The sequence below is a fragment of the Paralichthys olivaceus genome, chromosome 11 (assembly GCF_024713975.1).
Source record: "Paralichthys olivaceus isolate ysfri-2021 chromosome 11, ASM2471397v2, whole genome shotgun sequence".
Lineage (NCBI taxonomy): Eukaryota > Metazoa > Chordata > Actinopteri > Pleuronectiformes > Paralichthyidae > Paralichthys > Paralichthys olivaceus.
The window spans coordinates 16,865,468-16,879,313 of NC_091103.1; the positions used below are offsets into that span (position 1 = coordinate 16,865,468).

The 13,846-nt window shown below is 41.6% G+C and overlaps 1 protein-coding gene across 5 annotated transcripts; it reads left to right on the forward strand.

Annotated features, from left to right (window-relative positions):
- The first annotated feature begins 5,324 nt into the window (after positions 1 to 5,324).
- On the forward strand, positions 5,325 to 12,080 carry fosb (FBJ murine osteosarcoma viral oncogene homolog B). 5 transcript variants are annotated; one of them, XM_069534083.1, is made up of 6 exons: positions 5,328 to 5,615; positions 5,959 to 6,116; positions 7,507 to 7,860; positions 8,259 to 8,366; positions 8,731 to 9,120; positions 9,275 to 12,080. In XM_069534083.1, the coding sequence occupies exons 1-6, from the start codon at positions 5,555 to 5,557 to the stop codon at positions 9,338 to 9,340; spliced, it is 1,137 nt and encodes a 378-aa protein (XP_069390184.1). In that variant the 5' UTR covers positions 5,328 to 5,554; the 3' UTR covers positions 9,341 to 12,080. The 5 variants fall into 5 exon arrangements, with proteins under 5 accessions (XP_019943725.1, XP_069390184.1, XP_019943726.1 ...); XM_020088168.2 differs by having other exon boundaries at positions 5,332 to 5,615; positions 7,507 to 7,890; XM_020088166.2 differs by having other exon boundaries at positions 5,325 to 5,615; positions 7,507 to 7,890; positions 8,731 to 12,080.
- The last annotated feature ends 1,766 nt before the right edge of the window (positions 12,081 to 13,846 follow it).

The window sequence follows — 13,846 nt, forward strand, 5'->3', positions numbered from 1 at the left end:
AGTACGTTGTTTTATGAAATACTTTTTATCTCATTTTGTTAAATCCTCTTCAGATCTGGAAAGCCATCAATAAATGCAGTCATAAAAGGAAAAGAAAAGTCAGTGGCCCTCCAGGACTCTAATAAACATGAACAATCATTTCATTGGGTCCAAATTAAATGATTGGTCGCGTACCAGTCTGTCATTGACCAAGCTAGGGAGACATACATGACTGAAGAGACAATAATCAAAAGTCAGCAAGTGAGTCATGGTAAAGTTGGCTTCCGGCAGTTGTCAGGCAGTGTGTGTTCATGTGTTTTGGGAGCATAGCTCTGATGAGAAGGCCGATGGGAGGGATGTATCGGTTGCCTTTTTTTTTAATGAGTACCTTTTGTCAGGATTACCAACACTACCTTTAACAATCTTGCCCTAGGTGTATTCTAGCCATATGTCACAATGACACACATCACCAAGGGAACGGTGATTGATAGTTGCACAGAGGCACAGTGCTGAATCCATTTCAGCTAATCATTATTCTCAGTAATAGGAGCTTGTTTTTGGAATTTCCTCCCCACAGAGATAAAAACACAAACTGATGTAAAAAAAAATTAAATAGAACTGTTGAATGCTGGCTGAAACAAAACCAAACTTCCTCTCACTCATCATGCAGCTGAACACATGCTTTTGTTATCTTGTAATTTCATATGATTGCTTTGCTCATTTGGTAATGTCTATTTTGTGTGTGTTGGGTTCATGTATATTTTTATTGCAACAATGTATTGTGACCTTTTTGGATTAGAAAAGCCTAACCAGGGAGAGATTGCAAATTAGTTTTATGCAGTACATATGTATCAAGTACGGGGGACAGCGTTTCTCTACACTGTCTCTATAAAATAATGAAATCAATAAAATAGATAAATAAAACATGAACTGCAGACAGCGAGCTTCTTTTATTTCCCTCAGAAACCTCCCTCAGTTTTACTCTCTGATGTCTTTTATGACTCTTGTAACTTGTAGCTTGATGGCTGTCTGGTCTCATATATTTGTATGCTGATTGTGTGGTTGTCTCACTATGAATCTTGGTATCAATAGGACTTCCTGATTAAATACAGTTGAATATAGAAAATGAGTTGCTGAGGTTGTCTGGGCTCATCCTTTGGGACGAGATGACGCTCTGTATATTTGCAACGGAAGGACTCTCAAGCAACTGAGGTATTCAGGTTTGCATAACCTTTGGGACGAGATGACGCTCTGTATATTTGCAACGGAAGGACTCTCAAGCAACTGAGGTATTCAGGTTTGCATAACTTTCTTGGTGAACTGCTCTGTGGTTAAATATGGCCATATAAGTACCAGAAAATCAACAGATGGATCATGTTGTTACTCACAAGCACAAACCGACAATCTTATGTTAACATCTCTATAACATAATGTCAAAGTTAACTGAAACCAAACTTTTTTAAACAACTAAAGTAAGAAACACAAATCACATAACTAGATGCTGTGTCTGAATTAGACAATGAGCACCATACAGGGAATCAGGGGGAGGTGAAGGTTGATACTAAGGTAGTGCATCTTTTATTTGGCTCTGACAAAAAAAGGAAGAGTTTCTCAGCTCATTTCCTGGTCTGTGGTTCAGTTACAAAACACAGAGTCGACAGAAACATACTGCATATAAACAAATGTGTGTTTGTTTAACAAGTCTGCACTCCTGTATTATTCAACTACATGAACTGAGGCAAAGACTGGGTATGGAATAATATGAAAAGATGACATTAGTGTGGCTGACACAGTTCCTACAAACTGAACATTCTCAAGTTTAAGTGCTACTTCGAAAAAAGGAGGGAATGTCCTAAGTTCAAAAGTGTATGGCTCGTCTGAAACATTAATAAAAGTAGAACTCTCTGCTCTTAATTTCAGCTGAACTACTTCAGTTAATACACGGTACACAAGCCATGTTTACATAGGATTGCAGGAAGGCCTTCCACATTGCAAAGAAAGATTTAGGGGATTTAGAAAAGAATAGATGTGTTATTAAATGTTTACAGGGGGAGACCTGAACCCCCTACAAACAGATCATGTAGCCAAAGGCTGGCCTGAAAGTCAAGTCAAGCATAGCGTTGTTATGAACAATCTTTGACTCAGTTTCAGTTTTGGCTGTTGGAATAAGAACTGCTCAGAGAGAAAACTGCAGACAAAGGCAAAAGGAAACTGTTGAGTGGCTGAGGGAAAAACTATGGTATGAGGGTAACAGACATTTTGCTTGGCTGGGGAGAGCAGACCGATCAAATTTCTCTCAGCGAGGTAGGGAAAGCCTGGGAGTTATGCAATGTTGTTGGGCTATAGAGCCAGAAGGGGTGTAAACAAAACTACTGTGAGGTGGGACCGACTGAACCGTTGCTTGGTAACAAATATTTTGGGCAGGCCACCAGGCAAACACAGCCCGCCTTCCAAAAGGAAAAAGGGGCTGGCCTCATGAGCACAGTGCAAGTTAGTGGCTTCCCGAAAATATGCTAAGAGACAGGGGGAAGCAAAACAAAGCACATCAACGGCATTAGACAACACTGCATCTATTCTTTTTTACCAGGTTGGAGTCTAGACCACCACAAGTTGTAAACAAACAAACTCTCGAGGAACGTTACAGGTCGGAGACAGGATTGCAGTCTAATGTAAAATTTCATACTGCAGTTCATCCAATTTCTAAATGTAGCCATGGCTATGTGAGAGATTTAACAAGCAGCAATATGTACAACTTTAAATTCAGGTCTATTTTACAATGTAAATATTAAAACTACAATGATAAATTGATAGACAGAAGATTAACCAGCGTCATCTTCGATTATTGAATAATCTTGTTGTCATTTTTAGGAAACTATACCAAACATTTTCTGATTCTAGCATTAAAATTGAGGATTTCCTGCGTTTTAATTTGAACACCAAATAATTTGGGATTTTGGAAAAGATATATAAAAGTTACCTGGAACTGTGGGAATTGTGTGACAGCTATACTCAGCTACACATGAGTATAATAAGTGATAATGCAAACAACCAAAAGTTAGCCCTATCTCAAATATAAAATTAATCCAGGAGACAACTACTAAAAAAGTGAAAAACTGATACTCTTAAGTGCATGATTGTTTTATTGTTATATGTATTTATATGTGGTCTGACAAGGATTAATTGAAAAAATAATATTTTTACGAAATAAAGAACATTTAAATACCATCAATTCAATGCAAAACAACCTGCAGAGTCAAAACTGATTACCTTTTCTATAAAATATCACCTGCTGTAGCCACTTGTCCGTGGTAAGAATGGCTCATTTAATCGTGTTGTCTGACGTAGAATCGGTTTATTAAATTAATAAAAAAGGTTTTCCATGGTTCCATTCAGTTCCTACACATTTACAACGCGACGATAACAACACAACGCAATCATCTGTGTACCGAAGCTTGTGCATATTTGCATTTTACAGGAAATGACAAGGACGGAACAACACGCGAGTTTGGCGAAAGTCAACAACGTCAAAAGAACTTTCCTCCAAAACTGCCTGACGTTACAACCCGCGAGACAATGGCCGCTGACGGTCTGACCTGCGCTAGAAACGACAACAATCATCGTTGGAACACAATCGGAGTTTCTCCTGTTCGCTGCACAGAAAGAATCCGGAAGCCATATTGTGTGGCCGCTGCTGTCACACACTCAGAGCCGGTTACCACAGAAACCGGTTGCTAGGCGCCATAACAAAAAAGAACCAAATTTATACGTGCTTGCGTCAGAGGCAACGGCGTATCCATGGCGACGAAACGCTACACACATGCATCAGACCGGTGGATATAGCACATGGTCCCTGCCGCTTGTTTTAGCCGAAATAACTCGTTTAACCGGGCGATCCTTGCAGTTTTTTTTATTTATACACCGTAGGCTGTTAAAAAGTGAAACATGTTATGTTGTCAACAACTTTCATTACATTTATTATCTTTAAAAAAACATTAGTAGTTAGTAGTTACCTCGGAGATTTCTTATCGCCCCCCCCCCCCGACATCGTGAACAACTTGCGTCATCCCGGTGGTTCAGCTCGGCACCGCGCCGGTAACAGGAGCCCGGATGGGACACCGTGTCCTCCATGGATCCTCTTTGACGTCGCCGCAGCGCTGACTAATAACCTGCTATCTGCAGCTCTTTCCCTTTTCGCCCGGGCCAGTTCGCACGTGGAGCCGTAGAGTCCTTACACAGCAGCATGCCCGCCCCGTGACACATTGTTTGACATCACAACCCCACAAAAAGAGAGAACGCGTAGGATCCGTATTATAGCTCTTCATTCGTCGCTTGCCATCTTTTCTTCCCGAAATTAGCCCGTGGAGTCCCCCCCCCCCCCCCCCCCCCCCCCCTCTCTCCCCATCCTCTCCTCTCCCCAAAAAGCAAACCTCCCACCTTCCACATTCCCACTGGTGTCCGCATGTAGGCTATACAAATGAATCACTTTCTGCTCGGTGATGTTTGCAGTGACAGGCGCCGATTGCCGTCACTGCTGCCCACTGTCCATGTCACAATCACACTTCTGTTGACCGATCTATGGGCTGTTTTTTATGTTTCTGTTGAATTGGGCTACTGATGTTGCCGAGTCCTGCCTACACTCACATCCATATGTATGCACTGAACCTTCTGTAGATCTATACTCGACACTGAGCCTGACGTCAGGTTCAGTTCACACATGGATGAAACGGATTCCTTCCTCCCATCAGAGGATTCCCCAGGGCGTGTCCTGAGAAATTCCTCAGAAGGATTTCCCTCGCATGCTCGAAGGGTTATACACAGTCAACAGACGTATAGACCCGTCGGTGGATTTCATTTGACGTTTTCCACATGATACAGGCAAGATAATATTTACCTTTGAGAGCCCAAAGGCTATTATCTTTTCTGTTTATTTAGCCTAAAACATAGAAAAACACGCAAGGCAACCACCCTCCCCAAATATTTGCTTACACAGAACTGTAGATATTATAGGAATATTACAATGTAATGACGTGGCCACGACCCCCAACAATGTTCCTAACTATAGACGCCTAAGAACAGTCCTAAGTAGATACTTTCCATATTTATCACTCTGAACTTTCTTGAAATTTCCTCTCAGAAATTGTCAGACAGTGAGAAATACCTCGTACCCGTGATAGTAAAAAAAAATATATTATTATCCGTCGGCGAGGTGAGCTGCTGGTCCGTTTGACTGTGAGAGGGAATCCCTCCACGTCACCAAGGATACCAAACACAACAGCAACGTACAAATATGGGCACATGTACGTCATCAGCGGAACTCCGAGGCGGGGCGAAGACGCTAGAAATGCCTTGTTTGTACTCAGGAGGATGGTTCATTCATAAGACAAGGTCTGCTACCGTGCGCCGTAATACTACTTCACGTCCTCCGGCGGACTTTATGGATTTATAATCGGATGTTTGAGGAGCGAATCGAGGCGAGCGAAGCGAGGATTTTGTAGCTGAACGAGAGGACTTCTTATCGGGCTCAACCGGGACACTTTCCCCACGAAACGCGGGGAAAACTGGATTAAGCTTCTTCATGCAACTTTTTTGGAGAGAAACCAAGAGCTTCTCACCTGGAAATAACAAGACCAGCAACGGTAAGTCGTTAATTTATGTTGATAAACCGAACAAAAAGTACCGCGTTGTTAAAGTAGGTCGGAAACATGTGTCCACCGCTGCCCGGTAGTCTGGTAATACGAGATGTTAAAAGACATCTCACCCTAAACATGTTACTTTCACGCAATAAATCGACGCGTTTTTACGCATGAAACGTGTGTTATTGGAGCGTTTTGTCCATGATCCACATCTCTATGCAGACGCTGTCTGGTGCACTGTCCAACTTTTACAATACTTCGTGAACAGCATGTCCGATAAAACCAGCCACTGGCACCTTTAGTAACATGCCTTTGTGTGACACGGGGGTCTCCTCTGTGACTGCAGGTCCCGCGTTCTCTTTGAGTCCCTGCGGGGCGATGTACCAAGGGTTCCCCGGCGACCCTGACAGCGGATCCCGTGGAAGCTCGTCTCCATCTATAGAGTTTCAGTGCCTTTCCTCCGTGGACTCCTTCGGGAGCCCGCCGACCACCAGTGCTCCGCAGGTAAGCTAAGAGACTTTTAAGGAAACATAATGCATGGAGCCTATGCCAGAAACACCTTGTCTAAGCATGAAGTAGGCTAATACCATCATATAGGCTCAATAAAAAACATGTTTCAAGATTTAAAAAAAAACAATATGCATGCCATCGCCATATATCATATATATGTTATTTTTTAGCACATGGTTTAATTTGCTATTATTAGGCACGGTTTGTATCTGGAATTGTGTTTAGAGGCAAAATAGCACAGCCAAATTATGCTACTATTATAGTGGCATAAACTAAATTAGCAAGTGTGTAGCTCAATCTGAGATTTGCAGGATGAAAAAAGGTGTCATGTACAAAGCGCTGACACTGAACAATATATGACTCAGACCCTAATATGACTTGTGCTTTATTTGTTGTGACGGCTGGTGGTGTTAGGAAGCCATTCAACTGTAGTACCGCGTTCCTGTAGTCAGATATAAAGTTGTATAGGTCCACCACTGGATCGGTGTGCGTTCTCCTGTATGTGTCGCCTGCGGTAGCCCCCGGTAGCCCCCGGTAGCCACGGTGTTCGCTACCAGGCTTTGACAACGTGCTCGGTCCGCAGAACGGATGACAGCGCTCTGGAACGTAATCGCCGGAGCCCCGCCCCCTCCTTCCACGCGCTCCACTCTCCTCTCACAGGCCTCGCCGTGACGTAAATGCTCGTTCTATTTTGGACTGCTACGTTGCGTTGCCAAGGGGAACACCGGGGGTGTGACGGCGGAGGAGGAAGGAGGAGGGGAAAGTCTCCGGCCGAGAGAGACGATTGGTCGAGGCGTCCCCTCTCAGAGCCGCCTGTCATGTTCTCTCCACACTCTGTTGTATGAATATTAATGACAGTGTTCTCTTCAGGTCTAAAATTAAACAACAACAAAAAAGAAGTGATGTATCAAAAACTTTGTTTAAACCATTTTAAAACTATAGTGAAATTATCATTATCTTACAGAAGATACAACACTCACTTACTGCCACTTTCCCCTTGTCATTGTCCCTGTAATTGTGAAGTCTTCTATAGGCTATTTCCTCTTATCACATAGTTGATACACTTTTCTAGGTTTCTGAAAAAACATTTTATATTATTCAAGTTATATAAAGTTACATCAAACTTACATTGATTTAAAGGCAACATTTTATTTTAAGTCCCCATGCATATTTGGCTATACTTATAAATAGCCGGCTATGGTTGCTTAAACTATAATTTTATGGAGTGAATATTTCATAACTACTGTCATAATTACTACTACCATATGGAAATATTTACCATTTTTATGTTTTGCCATGTATCTTTCCTATAGGCTACACTAGCCTAGGTCTTGATTGTACTTTAACAAAGAACTTACAGATTTTCTATATTTTTCATCCTCAGGAGTGTGTGTCAGCGGGAGCTAGCTTGAGCATTGTGGGCAGCGAGCTAGGGACTAGTGCTGGAGGGGAGATGCCCGGTTCATTCGTGCCAACCGTCACCGCCATCACCACCAGTCAGGACCTGCAGTGGATGGTGCAGCCAACCCTCATTGCTTCCCAGGCCTCTGGACAGAGTGGGTCTACTGGCACCACAACCATGACCCAGCCAGTGTCACTAGTTGACCCATATGACATGCCAGGCCCCAGTTACTCCTTGAGGTCTGGATTCACTCCTCCGAGTTCAGACACTCCAGGCCCGGCCCCGGGCCCTATGCGCCAGTCTCGAACCCGCAGCCGCCGCACGCGCGACGAGTCTGTGAGTGACGATGAAGATGTTGGTGTGTTTGTAAGTGTGTGTGTTTGAACGGTTTGTTTGTTGACCCTCACATGTTACACATGCTACATAGGTTTAGCATTTACATGAGCACTTAAAAAATATGATCTGACTTCTATTGACTGTGCTGTTAAGCAGTGGTGTGCCCTAAACCTTCAGGGGCATGGATACTTTCTGATATGTACGAAATTAGGCTGATAAAATATAATGCTAATATGCAAGAGAAAAATTAAGATTTTTTCTTTATAAGGCCACAGCAGTCACACTGCCTGCCCCCCATCAAGTGTCTCCACCATCACTGCTTGGACAATTTGAAAACATTTCAGAGAGCAAAGATAAAACTTTAAATCTAATCAAATTTATTTTCATCTTCATCCTAGCTAACACCTGAGGAGGAGGAGAAGAGGCGTGTTCGTCGAGAGAGAAACAAGCTGGCTGCTGCCAAATGCAGGAACCGCAGACGAGAACTCACAGACAGACTGCAGTCGGTGAGCTTGTTTTAGCTGCCAGAATTAGTAATGATCATAAGTACATAATTTAGGTTACTTCCTATAGCATTGTGTGCTAATATGTATGAATAAGAAAGAGAATTGTGCTGATGCACTATTTATCTAAAGTCAGACTATTGTACCTACAATATTTATGGCCTGATTAATAAGCTCTTATATTAGCCACTTTACATAATAACAGGTGAGGAAGTTATTTCTACAAATACTGAAGTAGAAGTTTGGTGTATATAACACTCCTATCCTCTCTGTTTGTCCTGCCTATTCTCTTCCCCCTCTACCCATTTCACCTATCTGTGTCTTGCTCCCTTGCCCCTGTCCTATCATTCTCTGTACCTGCCCACAGGAGACAGACATTCTGGAGGAGGAGAAGGCTGAGCTGGAGGCCGAGATTTGTGAGTTGCAGAAGGAGAAGGAGCGCCTAGAGTTTGTCCTGGTGGCCCACCAGCCGACCTGTAAGATCCAATACCAGGAGCAGCCTCCGCAGGGCTCAGTGCAGCTCCCTCTGGTCCAGGCCCAGCTCCCTCCCCAGACCTTGCAACCTCCTGTCTCCATTGTGGGCTTGACCGTGAAGGAAGACTCTTTCTTTCTGCCTCCTGCCTACACCCCCCATCCGGCCTCCACACAGTCCCAGCCTCTGGTTCAGCAGCAGCAAGTTCAGCAGCAGCAAGTTCAGCAGCAGCAAGTTCAGCAGCAGCAAGTTCAGCAGCAACCTCAGCAAGGGATAATGCAGGAGGTAGAGTTTTCTAGTTCTTTCTATGGCTCAAGTGAGCCAGCACCTGGTAGGCCGTGCCTTATGGCCAGCGACGGTGGTGGTGGTAACCATGACGATGCCGCCATTGGCAGCTACAACACCTCATACACATCTTCATTTGTGTTCACCTACCCAGAGGGAGCCTGCGGGGTCAGTGCCAACCAGAGGAACAGCAGTAGCGAGCAGTCATCTGATTCCCTGAACTCGCCTTCTCTGCTGGCGCTCTGACTGACCGACAGAAACATGCACACACATATCAACACGCATATACATTGTACACGCTGGAAGTAGAGGCTAGTAATCAGTCTCACAGATTAAGAAAAAAACAGTCATTTGTATCTGATTGGGTTAAAGTTTACGCATTCTGAAATGCATTCCAAAAAAGAGCCATACAAACCCTTAATATTGAGCATGAAGATTGAATACATTCTGGTATTGTATTATCATAATTCCCGCAACTGGACAAGAGAAGTGAATGAAAAACCCTGTCCAAGTTGCAAGTGTTCTGAATTAACATGATAATACACAATCAAATTTCTGAATCTTCACCACTTACAGTAAAATACCATAATCTCACTCTAACAAGCACCACAGCCCCCACCTTGTTCCCTCTGTCGGTTGCCCTCTTTCCAGTGCTCTTTCTCTCATCCTTTGCCATCACTTTCTCCCCTCTTCCTCTTGCTGAATGTATTTATGCAAATCTGAGAGAGGGACGAAGGACACTTTGTTCCGGGTCTTTTTTTGTGGGAGACTGCTGGTCGCTCGCTTACCTCTAACCCTTCATCTGCTCGACCTCCGTCCGCTTCTTTCATTAACTGCTTGGACTTGGCACATTGGGGAACTGAGTATCACAGGCTCTGCTAATTCTGGTGCATTCTTTCTTTGTTTTTAAAAAATACTTCTGCCATCTGCCTACCTGCCATGCAAACCATCTCTACCCACCTCTCTTTCTCCTCTTCTTTCTCTGTGTTTCTCCCTCTCTCTGAAGTCTTCAACCCCAGAGAGCCCGAAGACCCCCTCCAGCCCCTGGGACCTTGAGTGAATGCCGGCCCAACTAACGCGTCCTTTTGCACCCTCTCATACAAGGACATGGACACATACACATACAGAAGAACCATTATCTTCTATCTCTGATCCTCACAGCGCAGCAGCTAAATATTTCTAACACACGCACACAGACAAATAATTGATTAACCCAAAATGCAAGATGGATGCCGCTGTCCTCTGCTGAGCCATGTTTACAAGATGAAGATATAGATTAAAAGTGGATGGAGAGAGATTTTAACAAGAGGGGATGAAGGAGGTGCTAGCAATCTGGACGGACTCAAATGGAGAGTTGAGGGAGAACCATCGTTTTTTGGAACCAAATGTTGAAAACAAAGAAAGAGCTAAAATCTTTAAAAAAAAAAAAAAAATCAAAAACAGGAAAGAAAAGACATCCTGCTCTTGCCAACCGTGTGGGAGGGTGACCTCAGTAAAACACACCTCCATACCACAGAGCTTCATCACCCTGGGCCTATGTGTGCATATTCACACCATCATTTGAACTGAAGATACAGACGTTTTGTTGCATCGCACCGGCTCTGAGTTTTGCTGAGAATCAATCAGATGTGAACCAATGCCTTTTATTCAAAGGGGAGATGTTTTTTTTGTAGTGATTCAGACAACCTCTAAGCATTGGGCTCAGTGGTCTCTGTACCTCCCCTGTTCTCTCAGCGCAGACGAGCTGGGGGTGCGTTTATTGTGAGTGCGACCACTCGGAGGCACCTAGCCCGTTTATTTCTTTCTTTATTGAGGTTGATGTGGCGAGAGAGCACAAAGCAAGACCCGGAAACAAAAGAGGATAAAAAAAACTAAAAAAACCATGGGCCGATTGTTGTGGAGTGAGCGTCCTTTCTTTGCCTGTGAATTTGTAAAATTTGTTTTTCCTGTATGTTCAAGTGAGAACTGTTATATATTTTAATGTTAATGTATGTTTGTGTGTTTAATTGTTTTCCAATGACCTCTGCTTTCTCTCTTACTGTTGCCGCTCCATGGTTTTTTTTAACTTTTATATTTTTTTAATCAAGAGGTTTCCTCATTACTGTTACTATTATTATTACATTATAACTATTGTTTCATTATTTTATTGTATTTTCATTTGGCAACTTCAGAGGCATGTTGTGCACTACAAAAAAAGTCTATATGCATATACATATATACAGGTAACATGTATATATAAGTGTATGTACCATGATTGTAAACTATGAATGTCTGCAGAGCTAAATGGGCTATTTTTGTCATTAAAGAAGAGAAAGAAAAAATAATGCTAAGGTTTAGTTTTAAAAATAATATTTTTCTAAAGGAACAAACAAAACTATATTAGATTTAAAGAACTGCCCTGTCCTCTAACATGAAGCACAATGTCCCTGCCTCTATCAGTGTGTATTTATGTTTTATAAACAATATAAAGCACTATCCACTTACTTTAAATGTATGTTTATGATTCTGATGTTAGAAGGTTGTGGTTACACCTTTTCTTTGTTTGTTTTTCTCTGTGAGGTCTGTCCCAAATCTACTGACACCTTGATGCCACTTACCCACTTACCCTTAGCAGATGCAAAACGAGGGGGAAAAAATCAGTGTGATTGTCAATACACATTAAAAGTGTTCAGACTACAGCGTGATGACTAACCTGTTTCATTTACGGACAGTATTTCATACCCAGTATGCTTTTCTGTCCAGTATAAACATATCACTCAGTACCACTGTTGTTTCTTGTCTGAAATGTGTGTTTTGAAGGATAACTGCAGCTTTAGCCTTGATATGAACATTTTCGTGTTAAAGTTTTTCCATTCTTGTACTCAAGCAAATGTGTTATCGAGTTAAAAAAAACTCATTGTGATTGTATCTGCTGGATAAGAAACCTTATTTTTAATAAATAAACAGTTTATTTAAGGCAATGACCAGATCAATCATATGAATTTTGGCTCTTGGTGGTCAGAAAATGGGCAGACCTCATTATTTCAAATGTTGAACAACTGTGTCTATACAGATGTTGGAGATGCCTTTTGATGTTTCTCAAAATGCAAATGTGATGAGAATATGTTCTGGTGTGACTATAACCATTAGACATATTCAATAGTTCTCATGTATATAGGTTTTTGTGGTGCTAACTATAGTATTATGACAAGGCAGTTTCAAGTTGTACGATTGAAGGTCACACATTGCTGTTGCAGAGGCTTTCATGCTGCTCGTCTCATCGGGATGTTTTATTCTGAAAGGAGCTCTGAGAGTCCAGAAATGATTGTTATAATTTCATATCAATTGACCGCTATATCTTTGAAACAGATCCCGGAGGGCCCTTAGGCTGTACCTGCTCTTCACACTTAACGCCCCCTGATCACCAGACAACATGTGACACTCTTTCATTTAATTCCTTTGCCTTAGATTTAATTGAAGTTGTCTGAAATTGCTTTTTTTTCCCATAATCTTCTGATCACAAATGAATTGGCTTGTGAATTGGACAAGTTGACAAAGAAGAAAAGGAGAAATATTTATGTACCAGATATAAGACATGGAAACTGCCTGCACTTACCTGTACTGTACAATGGCTATGTGTCAACTGAACCAGAGCTTTCTTATTTTTCTATGATGAGGGGAATGTTGCTTTATATTTCTAATTTTCCAGAAGTCCCATATATGGTCTAATTTCATACTCTCCTTGGTAGGACATGCAATACTTATTGTCCTCTTGGATAAACATAATGTAGCAAATCATGCTGTGCTCAAACTGACTGCTACTATATGTCAAGTGTGATGATGTATTGCTTTAATTAACAGTTTATGTTACAATATTAATACTGATTGTAATATTTTATTTTGAGACAATATCCATTAGGAAATTGTGTTACAATTTATCCATTATTGATGACCAGCGAGGTTTTCTCCAATTCAAAAAGTCATGGTTTTTTATTATGAACCATAATTTAAATCCGTATTTTCCTTTTTTTTGCAAACATTTACGTTAACTTCTTTTTTCTGGGATCAAAGGTTGCAATTTTGTTACATCTGGAAAAAGGATATGATGTATTTTGAGATTAGAGGAGTGACAAGTATGAGGACACTTGTTCTGGATATGTCTTTGATTGCAGGTGTCATTTATAATTAATAAATACTATGAAGGTGCTCTGATATCCAATCAGTGCATAGAATTTCTAAAGTACTGTTCACTTATTTTTATAATTTAATTTTCTGTTGTTTACACTCCTGATTCTGAAGAGGACCAAAGTCTATATGACATCTTTGCTATGTCACTCTTTCCATTCTTGCCATCTGATCTGTCCATATTCCAGCTTCTGGGTCTTTTTGATGCCCTGTAAAAGTTTAGATGAAAAAGCTTTTCTCACAGTTTCTAGAATGGAAAAGCTGGGTGAGCTGTGCCCTTTAATGATGGCTTGACCAAATGCTATTCCTTTCCAATTTGTGAACAAATTACATAAATAAACGTATTACAAAGGTAAATGTCTCTTGCTTTTAAATGCTTGATCTTCACTGAGCTCTTTGACCTATGCATTATTCTTTGCATGTGTATTTAAAAATTAAAGATACCACATTACTGGAACTTTGCATGGACTAGAAAAGTGATCATGTGTTTGTATGAACATTTGTTGTTATTCATTTAATCTGTTAATCTGCTGATTATTTTATTGAGAGGTGGTTAAATCCA

Coding starts and splice junctions, on each gene's coding strand:
- fosb (XM_020088166.2), top strand. CDS start 5,555: ATGCAACTTTTTTGGAGAGAAACCAAGAGCTTCTCACCTGGAAATAAC. Junction 5,616..5,958: donor AAATAACAAGACCAGCAACG/GTAAGTCGTTAA, acceptor CTGTGACTGCAG/GTCCCGCGTTCTCTTTGAGT. Junction 8,367..8,730: donor TCACAGACAGACTGCAGTCG/GTGAGCTTGTTT, acceptor ACCTGCCCACAG/GAGACAGACATTCTGGAGGA.